Source organism: Coturnix japonica, chromosome 2 (genome assembly GCF_001577835.2).
Source record: "Coturnix japonica isolate 7356 chromosome 2, Coturnix japonica 2.1, whole genome shotgun sequence".
NCBI classification, from domain to species: Eukaryota; Metazoa; Chordata; class Aves; order Galliformes; family Phasianidae; genus Coturnix; species Coturnix japonica.
Window position 1 is genome coordinate 91,310,461 of NC_029517.1, and position 20,403 is coordinate 91,330,863.

At 38.0% G+C, this 20,403-nt stretch overlaps 1 protein-coding gene across 1 annotated transcript; it reads left to right on the forward strand.

Annotated features, from left to right (window-relative positions):
* Position 1: 1 nt before the first annotated feature.
* On the forward strand, positions 2-16,430 carry METTL4 (methyltransferase like 4). Its single transcript, XM_015855367.1, has 9 exons — positions 2-109; positions 347-803; positions 1,570-1,632; positions 2,924-3,290; positions 5,842-5,911; positions 7,484-7,658; positions 7,859-7,965; positions 8,541-8,629; positions 15,106-16,430. The coding sequence occupies exons 2-9, from the start codon at positions 402-404 to the stop codon at positions 15,249-15,251; spliced, it is 1,419 nt and encodes a 472-aa protein (XP_015710853.1). The 5' UTR covers positions 2-109; positions 347-401; the 3' UTR covers positions 15,252-16,430.
* Positions 16,431-20,403: the final 3,973 nt, after the last annotated feature.

A 20,403-nucleotide genomic window follows, 5' to 3' on the forward strand; every position in this document is an offset into this window, starting at 1 on the left:
ACAGCGGAGAGACGGCGGCCGAGGGCTGTGGGGCTGAGCCTCTCCAGCGCTGTCTGGGCTGCTGCCCTGCAACAAGATGGCGGCGCTCGCTGGTTGCTGAGGGGCGTCGGTGAGTGAAAGAGCGAGAGAGCTGATGGAGGCCTGATGGCGGCTGCAGCTCCTCACAGGGAGCGGAGGGCAGCGCTGAGCTCTGCTCTGTGTGACAGCGACAGGGCCCGAGGGAACGGCATGGAGCTGTGCCAGGGGAGGGGCAGCTGGGGGTCGGGGAAAGGTCTGTCACAAATCAGCGTTACTTTATGAAACAGCAGTGAGAAGTAATTCTTAAATAAATATGTTACTCCCACAGGAGGAATTTGCTTTGGGAAACCTGCTACAGTTTCAAGGAGTTGATTTTTCTCCCTATGATGGCTGTGGTACATCGGCTGACAACGGGGTGGCTCCTGGACCATCTGTCTTTCATCAACCAGTGTGGCTATGAGATGTGTGACTCCTTTGCATACCCTGGTGATGTCGCCATCAACACTTCTGTCAGTTCTACTAACGATCATCCTACATTTGTTACCACCTCTTCACGTGATGGTCCCGGTGATGCTTTAGAAACACAAGGTAAAAGAGCAAGAACAAGATATGTGTTTCGGGAAGAATTCTTTCACATTTCTAAGGCTCATATAGCTGCAGCTCCTGAGGAGCAGCTGTTGCAGGGAAGCCCTGAGTTGAGTCTCACAGAAATGAAGGCCAGTAGCAGTGCAGAGGAGCGCCATGAAGAAACCAAGAGTGGAGTCAGGGATTCTGGTACTAAGAAGGTACGTTCTCCACAGTGCAGTAGTGTAGGGTAATCCCTAGGTAAATAACATACTATTAACACTATTTCTGTTTTCTAAAGTCACATAGGAGAGCAGATTTTCCACAATAGTTTTCAAAATGCATGGAAAATATAAGCACTCATAATGTTATTCTTGAGTTTCTTCTGTCAGTAACTTGCCTCCTGTGACTCTAAAGCAGTTGGTTGCTTACAAAATCTTTTGGTGTTTGTTGTGGCATTGGGCTTGAGTTAAACTGTTGTAACTGTGATGGTTGTCCAGATTAACATGGAAAGAAGAACAGTTTGAATTTATTTTTATTATACAGACTGTACAACACTGTTCATTACTGTCCTGAAACAACAAATAATCAGAAAATGTTAAGGTCTAAACTAACAAATCTAACCTTTGAAGATCTGCTTGTTTTTCTCTTGTTACTGCACTTGGCAGCTGAACAAACACCTTCTAGTATAGACCTGAGGCCTGAATGTGAACGGTGGCGTGTGCTGGGTAATGTTAGATCCCTGTGCTATGAGTAATAAAGTAACATAGCTTTGCCACTCTACCTCCTAAAGTATTTTGTGATTGTACTTTTGCTTACTGGCTTTATACTTGTAATAGAAAGAGAAAGGAAGTTTCTTCCACTTTTAAAAGAGTTGGTTTGTTATTTAGGTTTGTTTGAGTAATTTTTTTTTTTGTTGTTTTGTTTTTTGTTTTATTATGGAGTAATGGTTTTTTTTTTTTCTTACCCTAATTGCTCCTTCTGTAGAAGCGTAAAAGAAAATGCATATTCAACCAAGGTGAACTGGATGCTTTAGAATACCATACCAAGGTAAGTTTGAATAGAAGATAATTTCACAAGTATGTGATATGCAGTTTTGTGCTATGTATGGAGTACAAAACATAGTTGTGGACAAGTTCTCTTTCTGTAGCTTGTTCCACTAATTGGAAGGTCATCTCTCCAGTCCATACATGAATTAAGTGCATACTGAGAATAACTTCTATGTAGATATATGTGAGAACAAGCTAGATGTCAAATTAGCTTTCAAATAGCTGGAAGCCTTGTTCACAGAACATTATGTAGTGATGGGCTGAATGTTAGTTGAACAGGAAATGACTATTTTGAAATAAGCAACGTAAGCTGTTCTGTAGATCAATTCATTTTTAATGTATCAGGACACTTGGCTGAAGTTATTGTAGGCTTCTCTAATCAGAATTGCTCCAGGAAATGTACCAGAAGAGGATTAGACTAGACATAAGAAAGAACATTTTCTCTCAGAGAGTGGTCAGGCACTGGAATGGCTGCCCAGGGAGGTGGTGGTATCACCGACCCTGGGGGTGTTACTGGATGTTGTGTTGGTGAATGGTTGGACTGGATGATCTTGTAGGTCTTTTCCAACCTTGGTGATTCTATGATTCTATTTGAAACCTGAAACTACAGAAACTACAGAATCTGGCATTAAAGCTGTTCTAAATGAGCAAAAATTCTTCTCCAACCGTTAAACCTCATAAAGGCTCAGTGTTTTGAGAATTAATTAGGTAGGTCTCTGTGTTTTGCATAGGGAATATTGCTGAAGAAATGAATGTGCATATAGATCCAAGAATCTTGGTGCTGTTGTTTGAGAAATGCATTATATAAAAAAATTGCAGACCCAATAATGTAATTTGGTTGACATACATATGCAATATTGTCTTTAAAAGTGAATTAAAGAAAGAAGATACTGGTTTTAGATCCAAGTATACATTCAATCAAAATTATGCTTGTAGACTTAAACTTCAAGTTAGTCTTAACATTATCTTGAAGTTTGTTTGTTTAGATCAGTAATACTCAACCGCTGTTGTCTCTGAAACCTTTAATTCAGCGATTTGCCTTTCTCTAGACTTCTGACTATTGCCACTTTGCAAAAAAACAAACAAAAAATCCTACCAGAAGTTAGCATGCCCTCATTATTTTGCACACAGAGCTTTTCAGGTGATGGTTTTGGTGTTTGGCAAATAATATTCTCCAACTGCAGACTGAAAGTGTCTTGATTGCTGTTTCATTTCCTGATGATACTATGCATCTACTCAAACAATCATTTCTCTCTCACTTTGTTTTTCTTCTCTTCTTTATGATTGTACAGGTCAGAAAATTCATTTGGGAAGGCACTTTGCATTTAGTCCAAGAGGGACTCAAAAGCGGTTTTCTTCATTGTGCTGCAGCAGCGCCCAGTTCTGGGAAGAATGTTGTTCCTGGACGCATTGACTGTGGGCTGGCTGAATTATGTGAAATGGCAAAGCAACTTCCAGCTGTAAATGATGGTGACCATCAAGCTGTGAACGTGCTAGGTGATGAAACAACTATTCCAGAGCAGGATCTACTTTCATGTGTTACAGAGAACAACTCAAACTGTGCAAAGATAGTCGTATTAATGGGACAGAAGTATTTAGTGCCACCAAAGAGCAGTTTCCTTTTATCTGATATTTCATGTTTACAACCCCTGCTGAACTGTAAGTATATTTAGTCTATCCCTTTATTAGAATAGGGATAGACTATCCCTTATCTTTAGAATCTATCCATCTCTCCTGCCTTAGAAGGCAGGTTAATATCAAGGTAAATAAGGACTCAGTGAACTGTTTTCTAACATAAAGCATCATGCAAGTGACGCTACTGCAAGCTTTCAAAGTGGCGTTTGTGACTTTGTACAGATTGGTTTAAGTTTTCAAAGGAATCTTCAGTGAAGTTAGGAGTATATGTTGTGGGAAGGTTTCAAGAGGCTCCTATAAAAATCTCAGCCATTGCATTTTTATGTGAAACACAGAATGCAGCAGTTGTTAAGCATATTCTGAGCCATGGTGGATCTAGAAGTAAATGCATTGAATTGGAAATATACTATCATATGATTATATAATGGTTTGGGTTGGAGGAAACACTAGAGAGCATCCATTTCCAACCCCCCTGCTATGGTCAGGTCTTCCACCCAGCAGCTCAGCTTCCTAGGGCCCCATTCAACCTGAATGCTTCCAGGAATGGGGCACTCACAGCTTCTCCGTCAGCCTGTTCCAGTGCCTCACCACCCTCTGAGTAAAGAATTTCTTCCTAATATGTAATCCAGATCTCCCCTATTTAGTTTAAAGCCATTCCCCATATCTTAATCACTACCCTCTCTAATAGAGCGTCCATCTTCAGCTTTCATTTAGGCCACCTTTAGGTACTGGTAGGCTGCAAAGCCTTCTCTTCATGCTAAATAACCCCAGCTCCCTTAGCCTTTCTTTATAGGAGAGGTGATCCAGCTGCTAAATGAGAAGTATTTCTTACTGGCTAGGGGTCAGTCCAGTGTGAGGACAACACCTCCAATGTTAATAAAGGAATAAGATGTAAAGGACGTGAAATGTTAAACTGTTGTTCTTAGTAGCAACAATTAGTATCAGGCTCAATGAAGGAACAAGCATGTTCTCTGGAAAAAATAACATTAGAGAGATGTACAATTACAATTGTACAGTTATAAAGTTGATGGATAAACAGAGCTTATGTAATTGAAAGAGGATAAATGCTCACTGATGTTGAGGCTCGCTATAAAGACAGATGCTTTCCAATGTCAAGGCTCGCTGTAAAACTCCACACAGGAGCAATCTCCAGAAAGAGATCCTGCCTTCACAGAATCACAGAATTGTAGGGGTTGGAAGGGACCTCTAGAGATCATCGAGTCCATGCCCCCTGCCAAAGCAGGCTCCCTACACCACGTCACACAGGTAGGCGTCCAGGCGGGTCTTAAATATCTCTAGAGAAGGAGATTCCACCACCTCCCTGGGCAGCCTGTTCCAGTGCTACGTCACCCTCACCATAAAGAAGTTCTTGTGCACATTTGTGCAGAACTTCCTATGCTGTACTTTCATCCCATTACCCCTAGTCCTGTCCCCACGCACTATTGAAAAGAGACCAGCCTCACCACTGTGGCTCCCACACCTCAGGTATTTATAAACCTGGATCAAATCCCCTCTCTGCCTTTTTTTCTCAAGGCTAAACAGACCCAGTTCTCTAAGTCTCTCCTCATAGGGGAGATCCTCCAGGCCCTTCACCATCTTAGTGGCCCTCTGCTGGACTCTTTCCAAGAGATCCCTATCTTTTTTGTACTGGGGAGCCCAGAATCGGACACAATATTCCAGATGAGGCCTCACCAGGGCACAGTAGAACCTTCCTTAGTGGTGGTCAGCCCTTAAATGAGATCTAGGAGAGGTGGAGCCAAGCTCTGTCCCTTCTGGGAGCACAGCTGAATTACCTTCACCTGTGCTTCTGCAGCTGACTCGTCGCTTGCCTCACATGGTTAATCAGAGGTTCAGGCTGTGATTGACAGTTTTTTACACAAGACTCCATCCTTTTTCATGGATGTGTTCTGTATCTTCTCCACTTAACATAAACCCAACTTCTGTTATGAAAACTGCTTCAGTTCCCTTCTTATTGCCCACTAATTTCCATTTCTCATGCTAGGTCTGGCTCTGTCTGGCTGCTAACCTCTAGTAGTGTAAAACACAGTTTTCCAGGACTGGTTCATAGCTCTGCATGTACAAATTGTGCTGCTGAAAGATCAAACAGGACAGAAAACTAAAAGGGTTCAAGGGTGCAGCTTTCCTCTCAGTTGGGTGCCTTATTACTTAGCTTCTTTCAGGAAACTTGGAGAAATTTTAATGTCTTGGAGACTGGCACTGTATTAGGTTTTTGTTTTAAATTTCCCAAGAGGTTTGATATTTCTTGGAGGAACTGAATCATTGAATCCAGCACAGGTCACATAAACATCCTTTTCTTAGGTATTCAGCCTAAGAATATGAGCCTAGAAATATGAGAAGCATATGGTTATCTCAAGTGTTTATACTTTCATTTCATTATTTGGCAAAAATAAGAAAAAAAAAAGAACGCTTGCAGTTTTGCTGCCTAATTAGCTTTTTGGATATTGCCAGTATTTAGGTAGCTAAACCTTTATCAATTTTAACTAGTACTTTGTTTGTTTTAAACAAATTTGCTGGTTTCTTTATTACTTTAGTTTTGTGTAATTTCTCTTCCCAGACAAGAAAAAATATGATGTAATTGTGATCGATCCACCATGGGAAAACAAATCTGTTAAAAGGAGTAACAGGTAAAGTTTATAGTAAAATTACCTTGTCATCTCTGTTGACAATGGGTAACTTACGTTTTAATTTACTGTTACATTCCAAGACTGATGTAACCACAATTGTAGCTTAAGCTAGCAAATATTTTGGCACATGCCAAAGTCTGAAAGTTTAGCTCTAAAAATCGTCTCAGGAATTTCAGTGAAACGGCTTGGAAACTTTTAATGTAAAATATTTGCAAGGTTATATCTTAAATTTGAAGAAGAGGAGGCTCCAGGGAGACCTCAATGTGGCCTTCCAATATTTGAAAGTGGCGTATGAACAGGAGAGAGAATGACTGTTTACGAGGGTGGATAGTGATAGGACAGGGGGAATGACTTTAAACTGAGACAGGGGAGGTTTAGGTTAAATATTAGGAGGAAATTTTTTACATGGAGGGTGGTGATGCACTGGAACAAGCTGCCTGAGGAGGTTGTGGATGCCCCATCCCTGGAGGCATTCAAGGCCAGGTTGGATGTTGCTCTGGGCAGCCTGGTCTGGTGGTTGGCGACCCTGCACATAGCAGGGGGTTGAGACTGGATGATCGTTGTGATCCTTTTCAGCCCAGGCCATTCTATGATTCTATGAAATTACCTCATTAGTGAAATAATGCTAGTTTTCTGTACATCTAGGGAAGGCTTGGAGTCAACTGTTTTGTATGGCCCAGATCATGCAGATACTCATTTGAACTTACTAGTTTTTATCAATACTACATAAAGTTAAATAAAATATTTCTAGATCTGAGGTCTAATTAAGAAGTTTTAGGGTTGGTTTTTTTTTTGGTTTTTTTTTTTTTGAGCCTCAGTCTGATGAATAGGAGAAAGTGATAATGCAGCAGTAAAATCCTCAAGTGCAATAGGAACTTTCTGAGTACTGTAGTTTATGAAGTCATTAACTTAGCATTTTATGAGCCTCTTTCTCCTCTGAGTAACATTAAGTTTATACCAGTGGAGCTCCCTTGATTACCATAGGATTGCAACCATGTGAAAAAAGGGCGAAGAGAAAATAGAGCCTTGTAACTTTCTAGAATAATATCTACTGTAACTTTTTAAGCTTTTTATGAAGATATAATTTGTAGGTAGAGATTGGTTAGTGTATATTACTTTAAAAGCCCTACAGAAGCCTCTAGGAAGTCAGTAAAACTCATTCAAATGCATTTTTCTTCTTACCAATGAAAGTTACTGTTAAGAAAATTTTAGACATGAGATTTGCAGACATGAATTAGACAACTAGACCCTCTCTCCCTTACAAAATAAAACCAGATGGCAGCTTCAACACTGCCGTTAGTTGCCCTGTTTGTTACCTCGTCTATGGCTAAATGAAATACGTAGTTAAAGATTCTGCTCAGTGAAACGTAAGTGCATAGAATAATGATTTTATATCAGAATCCAGTGGATCTGTCCACTGGGTGTCACTCTGGGCCTACTTTTTATGACTTTCTTTGCTGGCAGAAGATATTTCTTTAAACATTTTGTCTGTGTAATTTCCTTGTTTCTGTTGCTTTGCAATTCTATTATGTGGTGTATGCTAACTTGCTTTCTCACTGTATTGGTATACAGATACAGCTACTTGTCTTCATGGCAAATCAAGCAGATTCCTATATCAGCACTAGCTGCTCCTGATTGTCTTGTTGTGACGTGGGTGACTAACAAACAGAAGCATTTACGTTTTGTTAAGGATGAACTTTATCCTCATTGGTCTGTGAAAACACTTGCTGAGTGGCACTGGGTAAAAGTAAGTTCTTTGTATTATCGCTTTCTTGGCAATGGAGGGGTCTTTATGGCACTTTATAGTTCTATAAATTGTTTATTGATGTGCTTTTGTATTTGAAAGGTATGATGTTGTCAGTATTTTCCTTTTTGTCAGATTGTGTCTTGCTGGGAGAACTGGATTTGAAAATCTTCAACTGTGTATTTCTAACTCCTCTGTGTCAGATTACTAGATACGGAGAATTTGTATTGCCTTTGGATTCTGTCCACAAAAAGCCCTATGAAGTTCTTATACTGGGGAGAGTTCAAGGAAACATAAAGGAAGCCCTAAGGTATGCCAGGTTGTGGTAATTTTTTTTTCCAGGCTGCTAGGATTCTACTTACATGTGTGTCACCTGTTCATAATACAATATAGTGTTTCCAGATTTGGCATCATCTTTGGCTGATTTTGAACCTAAAAATGGCCTCACTTGCTTTAGGAAGAGGGAGTGCTTTACTAAGATTAAAGGGCAGAATCTTTTTGTCTGTTCCATATGTCTGCCTGTGTTGGAGAACTGGCTCATATAAAAGGTGTGGGCTTCCTTTGCTGGTAGGTTCTGTTTGATCCCAAATCCTTAGAATAGGCTGAAGCATTTTTGGCTGCTGATGGAAACAACAACTGTGTTGTTTGTTCTTAATGGCTTCGTGTGGCTGTTGTTAACTAAGTTTTGTTTCAATTCTCAATTATTTTGGAACCTGTCCTTTTCACATTATCAATGAGCAACATTCAGTTTCCCTTAGGCTTTTGTGAAGTTTGGTTGTGAGTAAACACTCTTACGTACTATCTCGAGTATCAGAGAATTGTGTGTGTATCATTCTGGTGCTATTCATTCTCATGCTTCTTTTCTTGTTCTGGTTTGCACAACAGGAAATCTGAAGATGTCCTTCCAGTTCCAGAACATAAGTTAATTGTCAGCATACCCTGCAGTCTACATTCACATAAGCCCCCCCTCGCTGGTATGTTTTTGTTGGTCTGTCATTTTTCTATGGGGTGTTCGGTTTGGGTATCTGAGATGATGCACCTAAAATAACTTTATAAATGATGCATCTCAATTTCCCATATGCTAAGCAATTCTGCCCACCAGGACCTGTGATTCCTCAACAATTCTAAAAATGCTTTTAGGCACCTAAGGTCTAAAAAACAAAATCACTGTAAAAAGTAGAACTTCATGGATAATTGTGTGAATATTCTGAATAAAAACGACGAAATTGAACTACATTTTTCTACACTTGTTTTTTGAAATCCTGCAAGAACGAATTATAAGTGCTGTATAAATTATGTTATCCCAAAGGATGTAAAGGTCCTGTGGTGGTGGTGGTGAATTTCAGGAGCACATAAGATGAAATATCTTCTACTTAGCTAATAAAAACAGAAAATGTTTTTACTTCTGCATTAGTTGCTTATGCACCTTTAGTGCAGTTCTGCCTTTAAATCTGTAATGCGAATCGTTTAAAAACTGTTAACAGTAGACAACAAAGAAGGCATGCCCTGTTTATTTCCAGGGGGCTGCATTTAGTTTGCTGAAATTGATGCAATAGCTCCCAACTAATCAGTCAGCATGTGAATAAATCATTTCAACATTTCAGGGTTTAGTTCAAAAGATTTGAAGACTTCTGTATCATATGCTACTTTTTGCATATTATTCCAGAGAAAAACTTCTTGTGTGGTTTTTATCTATGGATTCTTTCATTATTATAGCACCTGAGTGCCTTATAATTATATGGCAGGAAACTTATTTAATTCTGATGCAAAAATAGTTTCATCCTTCCTGAGGGGAAAACTCAACGATGGACCTATGAATATTCCTGGTGCACATGGTTCAGTGTAATCACATCAGAAAACTTGGGCAGAAGAAATGCATGCTGCTGTTGGAAAGGCATCACTGGCCTGTTCCCTCCATTGTGCTGACGTGCTTTCATTTCTCAGTTCCCAAGGAACAGAATTACTTCAGTTAAGATGCTCATCTGAATGATGGCTGTACTTCCAGGGAGGCTTTGAAATTTATGTTTGGGGACTGTATTTGTTGTTAAATTAACATGCGTATATATATAGCTGTTCAAAAACTATTAGTTAACATATTTTGAGTTAGCTTTATTTAAAGAGAAAAGAGCAATTCAAGGAAGTATGTGTGTTGATTTAAGCTAATGGATGGCAGAGCAGTGATTCGTGAGGCAGCCACTTAGGGCCTTTTCAGAAAACCAATACTTCTGCAACCCACTCAGACACGAACAGGAAACTTGTGGTATATCCAGGGGTGAAAAGCATTGCTTTGTGTACATATTGTAGAGAATTCTAGCATCAGATGGTCCTCTGAGCACTTTCTTTCTGTGGTGCAGAATCCTGAATGGGCTTTGAAAGAAATTGTACCAATTTTTATGTATTTCTTGAGTCTTTACATGATTGATTTTGATGCCGTTGTGCCGTGTTCATGCTTCTAGCTGAGCAGCAAATTTGCTATCGAGCAAAATCTGTGGCTTACACTGTTCTTATAAGATTGCATGTGTATGTACAGCGTTGGCAGCTTCATTCAGAACTGGCTTGTGGAATGAAAAGGTAGACTAACGACCGTTGATTTGTCTTCAATATTCTTAAAGGGTATTGCTTTCATGATCAGGCAATATTCTCAAGTGGCCAGTAGAGAGCAGTTGAGCTACATGCTAGAGTTGTTTAGAAGAAATCTGAACATAAGCAGAGATTTGGTAATGGGGGAGAAGGACACTTGATGAGTCACACACGCTCTTTATGCTTTGTTTAAGAAGTAACAAAGCCAAAAATATTATTATTTACTGATGCTGTCTGGCACTTTATTTCATGTTACTACTGTAAAGGCTGTATTTTCCTACATATGTAGCCACTTAATGACTGATTGTAACAGTTTCTCAGTCTGGGGGAAGAGGAAGATGTAAATTAAAGTAAGCCATCAAAAAGAGATGTTTGGGTTCCTGCAGTGCATTTAACTATGAAATTGTGACTGTAGGGGTTTTGGGTGATGCATGTGCTGTGTTCAGTTCTTACAGCTTTAAGATGTAATTGTAAATGTACTTAAGCTGCTTTATGCAAATATGTTAGAATGAAAATTTTATCACTCTTGGTTTTGATGCAATTGGCAGCAGGTTTTCTTTCTAATTCTATTCACTATTGCTCTTGTAAAACTTGAAAGATACTTTATATAGAGAGGATACAAAAGAAAGTTGTACTTTACCTTTTTTCCTTTTTCTGTTTCAGAGATTCTTCTTGTTATAGGCATTTCTCCTCTAGTATGTAGCATGTACATTTATTGCTAAAAACATTATTGTCATATAGCAGTATGCCTAAAAACATTAGTATTAATTGTTGGCTGTGTTGTAGCTGCTTTGCAGATCTCCAGCAGCAGCGTGCAGAGGAAAATCTTGGAAACCTACTTCTTCTGTAGCATCTCTGTGGCTTCTGAAGCTGTTAGGAAAGTGGAATAAAAAAGAAGTAAATGCTTTCTGTTTCCTTATGCACCTTGTGAGCTCTTCTGGTAGACTAATCAATGGGTACATCAAAATCTAGCTTTAAGAGAAAGTTTGGGAAGGGTACAGTGATATTAAGCCATCTTTGCCCTGAGTTTATTGTCTTTTTTCTGGTCGAGGTTTAGATAAATCAGACAATAAAGGCCTCTGCGCTGCTAAATTTTGAAGGCTTACTATGAAATGAGTTCAATTATGTGTGGGCTGCGCTGTGTATGGCTCACAAATCAGACAGTAAAAAGCCAATAAAATAATTTTCACCTTATTTATCCAATTTGCTGTGCAGAATTTATTGTTTAGGTAATGGAAGTTGAAAAGAGAAGGGGAAGCTGTTGCTTGTTTCAAAAGTGGTTCCTTCTTTTGCTCATTTAAATGATTTAACAGCATGTATCTTGGATAATGTGTACCATCAAGAGTAAAACCAGTATTATACTTACTACCTGGATTTGTGCTAGCTTTGTGGGCCTTAAATGTTCACATATAGACACCTGAGTTGCACCTGTATTGTTTGACAGCTGCAAATAATACGAATATTCTATTTATTGTCTATTTAAGCTGCTTATTGTCAGTAGTCTCTGTAAGCATGTAGAAAAAATTGTTAAAAATTAAAAAATTTCTGTCCCTACTGCAGAAAGTGAACATTTAGTCTTTCTACTGATGCAGATCCTCTAATCCGTTTTCAGGAAGAACTCAAATTTGCTGAAGGGGTTGAAGTTAGATCCGTATGTGCTAAGGTAGCCTTTTGGTGGTATGAAGGCCATAGAGAACTAACAAAGAGGCTATAATTCATACCACAAGATGCAAAAACTTGGTGTTCAAGGCAACCACTGTAATAAGATCTTATGCCAGCAAAATATAGCCATATTATTGCCCTCTTGATATGCTAATTTCCCTTGCAGTGAAGGCTACTGCTTGATGTGATTATGTAAATATCACATCCAAGCAATGAAGAATCATACTATAATGCCATCTTGAAATATATGCAATCTGTCTCAGTAATTTGTTTTTGAAAAAACACTTGGTATAGAAATACCTTCTTTCTGAGTATGTGAGAGAGGAGGGTTCTTGGGACTTCCAGTTTAAATTCTACAATGAAGCTGATCAAATGTGTTCAGAGGAGGGCAACAAAGCTGGTGAGGGGTCTGGAGCAACAGGCCTTATGAGGAGTGCTGAGGGACTGGGATTGTTCAGCCTGGAGAAGAGGGGCTCAGGGAGACCTTATTGCTCTCTATAACTTCCTGAAGGGAGGTTGTAGTGAGCTGGGGGTGGCCTCTTCTCTCGTGTAATCGGTGATAGAACTAGAAGGAATGGTTTTAGCTGCGCCAGGGGAGATTCAGGCTGGACATTAGGAATATATACTTCTAAAAAGGGTGGTCAGGCATTGGAATGCACTGCCCAGGGAGGTGGGGAGTCACCAAACATGGGAGTGTTCAAGAAACGTTGGATGTTGTGTTGATGAATATGATTTAGCAGGAAGTATTGGTAATGGTTGGACTAGATGATCTTCTAGGTCTTTTCCAATCTTGATAATTCTGTGATTCTGTGAAAAGATTGGCACAGTCTTCTAGTTCCTTCTGAACTGTCCATTTCTTGGCCACCTCTTTTTTTTTTTTGCTTTCTGGCAAACCAGTCTGCTGTAAGTGAAGCTGAATCAACTAAGTATGTTTTTCAGCTTCTCTTAGGCATGGAAATTTTTGGTGCTTAGTGGTACCTGCTTTTGATTAGTGGACTTAGTGCTGTGATGACATTTGTAATCTATACCTTTTAAGAACAAATTTCAAAACTTATGTACTGTTAGCGAAGTTTTGTCACCTAAATCATTTTTTTCCTCTGCTTAGGCATAAAACAGTTCTATTTTATTTTGATATGAAGAAGAAAAGAATAATGATATAATGCCTGGACTTTGCTGTAAGCTCTGCATGATCTCATGCCTGTTTGGGTCAAAATAATAATATCCTACAGCTGTTAGATTTATTTACCAAAAGCTTTGGATTTGCATTCCACAGTCTCTCCCTTCTCTTTTATGGAAAAAGTACATCCTCCTACAGTGTGGGCTTTCTTAGATGATGAAGAGAATAGATTTTTGGAAGACCTTTGTTAAAATGTTGGCAGCAGATTGTGCACAAAAAATCCTTAATGAAATTGAGCGTGGAAGAAGAATAATATGTTTTACCACATAATTAAAAAATAAATAAATTGCCAAATGATGCAAAAGCAGCTTCTCTGAAGTGGCGTGACACTGAATAGCAGTTTTCAGAGCAAAAAGTTTTCTGTCAGAATGTACATGTTCCCATATTCTTTTCTGCAAAAGTTAATTTGTATTAGAATTGTAGCTTGCCTGTAAAAGGAACAGGCTTTTAGAATAAGATTCCTGCTGGTAGCAGTCTTTTTTTAGACTGAAAGTTGCTTTGATAATAACCTGTATGAAATATTCTTTTGACGTTTGCTAAAGATTGGAAGAACAAAAACGAATTTATACGCTGTATCTAAATATAAGAACATTGGAAAATGCCCATTACAAAATATTTAAGGAAGTTTTGAATGAAATGAAGCTTTGGATTGTATAGATAGAGAATGCATCTGGGATTCATTAACGCTGATTAGAATGTGAAGTGGATGCTTATCTTTCTGCAGCAGGAGCAATCCATGACAAGAGCATCTGAGGTTTCGCACAGGGAATCTGTGACTGGCAAACTTGATTCAAAAAGTCAGAACTTGGTTTGAACCCAGAAAAGTATTCTCTCTCATGCTTTGATATATGCTACTTGAATATATTTCTGCTTTCTGATATGAATCAAGTCTGAAGAGATCAAATCTAACAATACAGCAGTTATGAAATGTACTTTTAAGCTGCAGAAATTTATAAGCTTCAGGAAGATTTGAACAAGAGTGTGAGATATACTTTGGATAAGGAAATGGTTTATTAGCTCAGTCACAAAAATGCAAACTTAAGATGTAGTTTTATTATAAATCTTTTTTTCAGTCTTTCTGCCTCCTTTGTATCCTTTGCATTCCTTTAACCTTTGCTTTTCCCATTTTTGTATGTACTATTTTGTGGCTATTTCCTGAAACCTAGTTAAGAATTTCTTTGACCCATCCACAGACTAAATGGCCCTGTATAACAAATGATATGTTTAGCAATTAAGTGCATGCTGTGGTATTTCTCAAGTGAATTGCTATAACCAACAACTTTTTCTGCTGCTTGGAGAGTAATCATAATCAGTGACCCAACTGATGATAGCGACAGGCATCTGTTTAGATATAGGCAGTAAATAAATAGAATGAATTTGAGATTTATATTACTGAATGAAAGAAGTCAGTTATATACAGGTTTCTTTAGTTGCTAAATTACTATTTGGGGAGAAAAAGTCCCTGCATTTTTATAGCCCTTCTAATGTGTACTTATTTAAACTCCTGTTTCTTACTTTACCTTACAACAGTTTTCATCAAAAATTGTTTTTATCCCCTTTAAGATGCAGAGGAAGAGAGTGTGATCTTAATCAAGAAAGGCGTCTGTCTGTTTATTTATAGAAATGTTGCCCTCGTGATGTAGGAGCCAATTGAGCCTTTAGGAAGTGTTTTGTGGATATTTGTGAAAAATTTAGAGCTTGCCCATGTGGGTCATGGAATAAATCCTAATTCTCTTTCTCTAAATGAAAACCAATAAATCAAGGCAATCGAAGGCCTTGACAGTATTGTTAGGATCTCAAGGGCACTCATTTTAAATGACTTTCTTGCTACAAATATTCCAGTTGTTTGATTAAATCCGTAGAATTAATTTATTGTCTCTCTTTTATTTTTTTCAATGAAACATCCAATCTTTCATTTGCTAACAGCACTGGGGTGTTTTTATTTATTTTTATGATTATTATTACTGTTGTTGTTTGTACCTCTGTCATTGTTATCCTCATCTTTTATTTTTTTTTTCTTATCTTACACAGCGGTGCTGGCAGAGTTTATCAAGCCAGATGTGGAGTGCTTGGAGTTGTTTGCTCGCAACCTGCAGCCTGGCTGGACCAGCTGGGGAAATGAGGTTCTGAAGTTTCAGCACATTGATTATTTCACTCTTCTGCAAAACGAAACCTGACTTTGTTCTTGTAGCTTAATTCTGAAATTTGTCCCTCTTAGCAAGCTCTGGAGCTTGCTTTTCATTTGGTTGGTGCGTTCAGAAGGTAACAGAAGTGAAACCAACTGTACTTTCAGGTGCAATTCTTGCAGTGACAAGCGTATCTGTTTGATAGCATCTGTATCTATACAAGCTGCTCCTCCTCTTTTTAAGATCTTGGAATAGCTGAAGACTCATGTTAGTGGGCAAGTACATCCCTGTTTCTTTTTTTTTTCCATTTTTTTTTAATTTCAGGAAAAGAAGTATATTCTCATTAAAGCTATCCTAAATGTAAGCATTGTGAGTACTCCAGTCATAACACTTGTAATGTGTTATTTTTACAGTGATCAGGTATTATTTTTAAAAAGGGGCAAGCAGACTACATAGGTTTGCATTACAAATATTTCCAGAAAGATGATTGGCCTTTGCAAAACGGTGGATTTGAAAATAAAGTAATCATGAAAGCAGTATTTTCTCCTGCATATTTACACCTGCTTGTCTACCTCATAGGTGTGTAAGTTGTTGATTGGGCACATTCTGCTAAAACACTCAACAATTACATCTTTCTGTGTATAGTGTTAATTCTTAGGATGCATTGTAAATCATAGTATCATAGTCTCGTGCAGGTTGGAAGGGACCTTAGAGATTCATCGAGTCCAACCCCCTGGGATTCGAGCCTCCTGTGTAGCAGAGCGGCACTTTCTAGATGTTAAGCTGTTGAACTAAAGTGACTTAACTGAAATTTTAACAAAATTTAAGTATTTTTAAATTCTCTTTCCTAATATTCTTGAACAGGTGAAAGGTGCATTACATTTTTCCGCTTAACTGAAGATCATATTTTTTTAGTAATAGTACATTTTGTGTCCTTCGCTGCACATTGACGTGCTTTGAAAAGGAAAAATTAAAAGGTAGAGCTTCATTAAGTCTCTTTCCTCATTTGCAGCTGTACATGCAGAGCAACTGGACAATCTGTTTTTCCTGACAGCAAACTCCTGTGTTCTCTTTAGAATAGGGAACAAAATACTCTGCACCCTTCTTTTTATATATATATATATTTACATTTATTTCACTTTTGGTAATGTCTGCTGTTAAGATTTTAAGTTTAAACTTCACATCTAAGTTTTTTTTAAATTAATTTTGTAATAAAAAAGAAAAGAAAAATTTGTCAGTGCCTTATTAGCAGACCCAATTTCTGTATTAATGTTGTTTTCTTCTTATTTTATTACTATTGCATCAGTAGAATTGACAAAACAAGGTGCACACGCACACACTTAGGTTTTGTATATATATATATATATATATATATGTATGTATATATACACACACACACACACACACAAACATATGTATATATAATTAAAAAAATATAATAACTATATATTAATAAATATATAATAAAATAATAATAAACATATGTTTACTTATATTTAAATAAATATTTACTTATATTTAAGTTAACAGTGTGACAGTGAAGGTAGGTGCCTGGAAAAGCACTCCTTGTTGCATGATTTTCAGTTTTAAACTGTCAGCGTGTAAGCAACCTCTCCTAAAACTATAAGGGGTAGGAAGATTTCCTTATTTGCTTTCAGTTTTATAAGATGCTACTTGGGATCTCAGAAACTCCAGGCAGAAAGAATTTCCCTCCCATACCAAGAAGGTTTGTCTCATCCAGAATCAAATGAGTGCATGACCCTTAAATACAGAACAAATCTTGTTTGTACATGTTTTGTTTTCCCGTTGTACTCTGTAAAGCCGCACAAGAAATTGCAGTAGTGTCTGTTCTACAACCACTACTATGAATGGCTCCAGACTACCTTTTAATTGCAAATAAAGACACCGGATGAACAGTCTTGGAGATGAGTAAGCTACCTTTCTTCCCCTGTGAGCTAAGCAGCAAAACTCTTCTGAAGGAGTGACCTTCTTCAAGCCCTTTGAAAATGGATGACCTATTTAATCTGTCTTTCTGTGGAATCCCTTTGCAAGTTGCAGACACCTAGCCCTTTTGTTATGTTCTTTGCGATCTTCTAAGGATTCAATACATCTTGCTGGTTTGTTGCCAAATCAGAAATCTTATGATAGTATTAGCAGCTGATAATTTTGGGGTCATCTTCTAAATGTAATTATTGATCTGTTATGCTTAATTCATAATTGAAGTAGTCTTTTTTTTTTTTTTCCCTAGCTGTTAAAAAAAACATGTAGCTGTTCCCAGCCAAACGTCAGATATTTCACTGTTGGTGGTATGGTTCCTCTGAGGCACAATACAAAGCATACTGAATTAGTGAAGAGTAAAGTCTGCTAATCTAAAAGGACAATTTAAGACCAAATCAAATTTATAAAAGAATGATGTTATCCATATTAATAGCTTTATATTACTTTCATAGTTGAAAGCTGTCCTCTCGTGTGTCAAGCATTGTATAAAAAAGGAAACCTGCTTCTGTAAAGGGGATACAAGCTTGTTAAAAATGATGAAAGAACATGAGAGAAGGACAGCGATGAGGTGCAGAAGTGAATTTGCTAAGTTGCAATCCAGGTATTATGCACATCTTCCATGCTTCTGTGAAATCATACCTTCTAAACCTTCTAACCTTCTAGAAGGTTTCCTACCTTCTAAAAAAAGATAAATCACATATATACATATATATATGTGTATGTATTTTCTATTCTACATTGGTTCGTTAATATTCACACATTCCAAGGAGAATTAGGTTAAGTGTTGTGCATCTGACTTACGACATAGATAAAAAGATGTTTTTTTTTCTGTTCTAAGTTCTCTCTGTTATGCCAGTTTGGTGAAATGAGAACTGTAATTGCTCAAGTGTTTACATGGAAGTACTTTATTTGGTACAGCTGCTGTTATTTTAGCAGGGCAATATTAAATAAAAGGTTCTTTGGCAAGGTGTTCTACTCTGCTCAAGGCCTTTTACGCTTACATCTTACTGCAAAAACCTCGGCTCATAAAGTAAGTAATGTTGATGCTGAATACATCGATTGTCATAATCAAACTTACTTTTATGAAGCTTCAGGTTTGGAGTACAATTCTGAAATATCAAATTAGCATATGACCTTTACTTGTGTTTTTAAACTTTTCTGAAGTAAAAAGAATTATACCGGAAAGATATGTTTTTGGAATAGTGATTGCTATGTGTGAAGTCCTCTAGAAACAGGAGTTTTGCAAAATCAAGCATTATTATAAATGGAAGTGAATTGTTCTTTGTCATGCTCAGCTCAGGTAGCCGTCAGTAGCAGTAAGGGGTAGTCTTTGAAAAGTGATTTCTAAACCATGGACAATTATGAAATAACAGGAGGGAAATAATACTAGGCTTTGAAAGTTGTATTTGTTAACTTCCATGTAGCATTTGGGATTTACCTTGCTATGCTCAACCATGAAGGTCTTCATTGTTAGTATAAGTGATGCATGGTTGTTACCTCATAAAGATTGTTTTTTCAGAACCTTTAAATGTTTTGGTTAGTAGTTTGCCGTTCTCTTCAGAAAAAAATAGGTCATACTTTTCATACAGTGTAGTTAGTTATGACCATTTCCCTCTCCTCTTTTCCCATCTTCTGTTTCTCAGCTGATTGCCTTCAGTCAAACATCCACATAGACATCACTAACTTAGTTTTGTTCCCTCATTGGCATTATTCAACTGTTCTTGATTTTCATGCAGCTGTTGAGACAGCTTGGCCATAAAATGGTATGATTTGGGAAAACCCAGTACATCTTATTTACTGATTATTTCTCTGCATGCACGGACCCTAGGAAGTTTTCTAAAGTTTATTTACTGAAATACGGAAGTTCAAAAGGTGGATTTTCTGTCACCCTCAAAAGCTGATCTCCAGAATTCCCAGTAATGTAAGATATTTGACCCTGCACATCGGAAAGTTTGTGGCAGTGTAGTTAAATGTGTGCATGCATTTGCAGGCTGAGTCCCTTATAGTGTGAATTCCTCTGAGCACAGGCTCTTAAGCTGCAAGTCTACACACATTTTATTTTTCAGCAGCAGTGTGAGCTGAAGTTGGTTTTCTTTCCAGATCTGGCAAATAAAGAATCCTTTCCAGTAGGTAGTTATTCAGCCAAGTAATTTCTTTTTAGTTGATTTTATACCTGTCCTCACAAACTATCCTATGTACCAGAGCACAGTATGTGAGTTTAAGAAGTTTGAGATGAAGGGAAAAATGAGGGGCTGCTTAGTAAATGTGAGCAATGGTGTCAATGCATGTTGAATGGCAGCCAGTATTGGGTATCTACGCAACCTGGAGTACCTAAGGCATCTGAAGTACTACATAGCAACACTTTGGTATTTGCAGTTGCAGTAATAGATGCAATTTTGGCAAAAGCAAAACTGGCTGCTGTCACAAGGACATGCAAATGTGTAAGACATGAGAGAGAGTTGTGAATTCTCTGTTAATCTTTGTGTTGCCTAACTTGTAGGGATGAGGACAGAAATGAATCAACAGCAAATAAATAGAACAGTAGTAACACAGCAGGATTGTTTTCCACAACCAGAATTTTTCTCATCAGTTTTCTGGTGCTACATACTTGACACTGGAAGAACAGAGAAAATGATAGGCATACCGCTGACTGTGGGTGACTTTATTTCGGCTCAGCTAGGGTGAGAAGAGCCTAGTTGAACTCATTAACAAAGTGCCGTGAAATCTAGTATTTTAGTGAGAATTTTTGTTCCCTTTGATGTTAAATGTCATGGAATTATAAAATAGCTTGGATTGGAAGGGAGCTAGAAGATCATCTAGTTCCAACCCCATGCCTCAGGCATGGTAGCCAACCACTGAATCTGGCACCAGAGCAGGCTGCCCAGGGCCTCATCCAACTTGGCATTGAACACCTCCAGGGATGGGGTATAACGTGCAGTCCTATATTTTCTTTCTTTTTTTTTTTTTTTTCCTACTGCCAGTCAGTAATTTTTGTTAAAATAAAGTACTTATCATTGCTTATCACTAACTGGAATCTTGGGCACCCTTATTCAGTTTTCCTTTTTGTCTGTAGAAAATGAATGTCTACTGGAAGAACAGGGAGGTGAAGTATTCTGATTCTATCTGTAACAGTGCCTCTATCCATCTTGTATTGACCCTTGTGGGGCTGACAGTCCCGTACACACCCAGACCTGGTGGGATGTTC

Bases quoted from the DNA above. Each gene is read 5' to 3' on its own strand.
- METTL4 (XM_015855367.1), top strand. From the start codon at position 402: ATGATGGCTGTGGTACATCGGCTGACAACGGGGTGGCTCCTGGACCAT. The intron at 3,291-5,841 runs GTAAGTATATTT...TTCTCTTCCCAG, and splicing joins TTTACAACCCCTGCTGAACT to ACAAGAAAAAATATGATGTA. The intron at 8,630-15,105 runs GTATGTTTTTGT...TATCTTACACAG, and splicing joins ACATAAGCCCCCCCTCGCTG to CGGTGCTGGCAGAGTTTATC.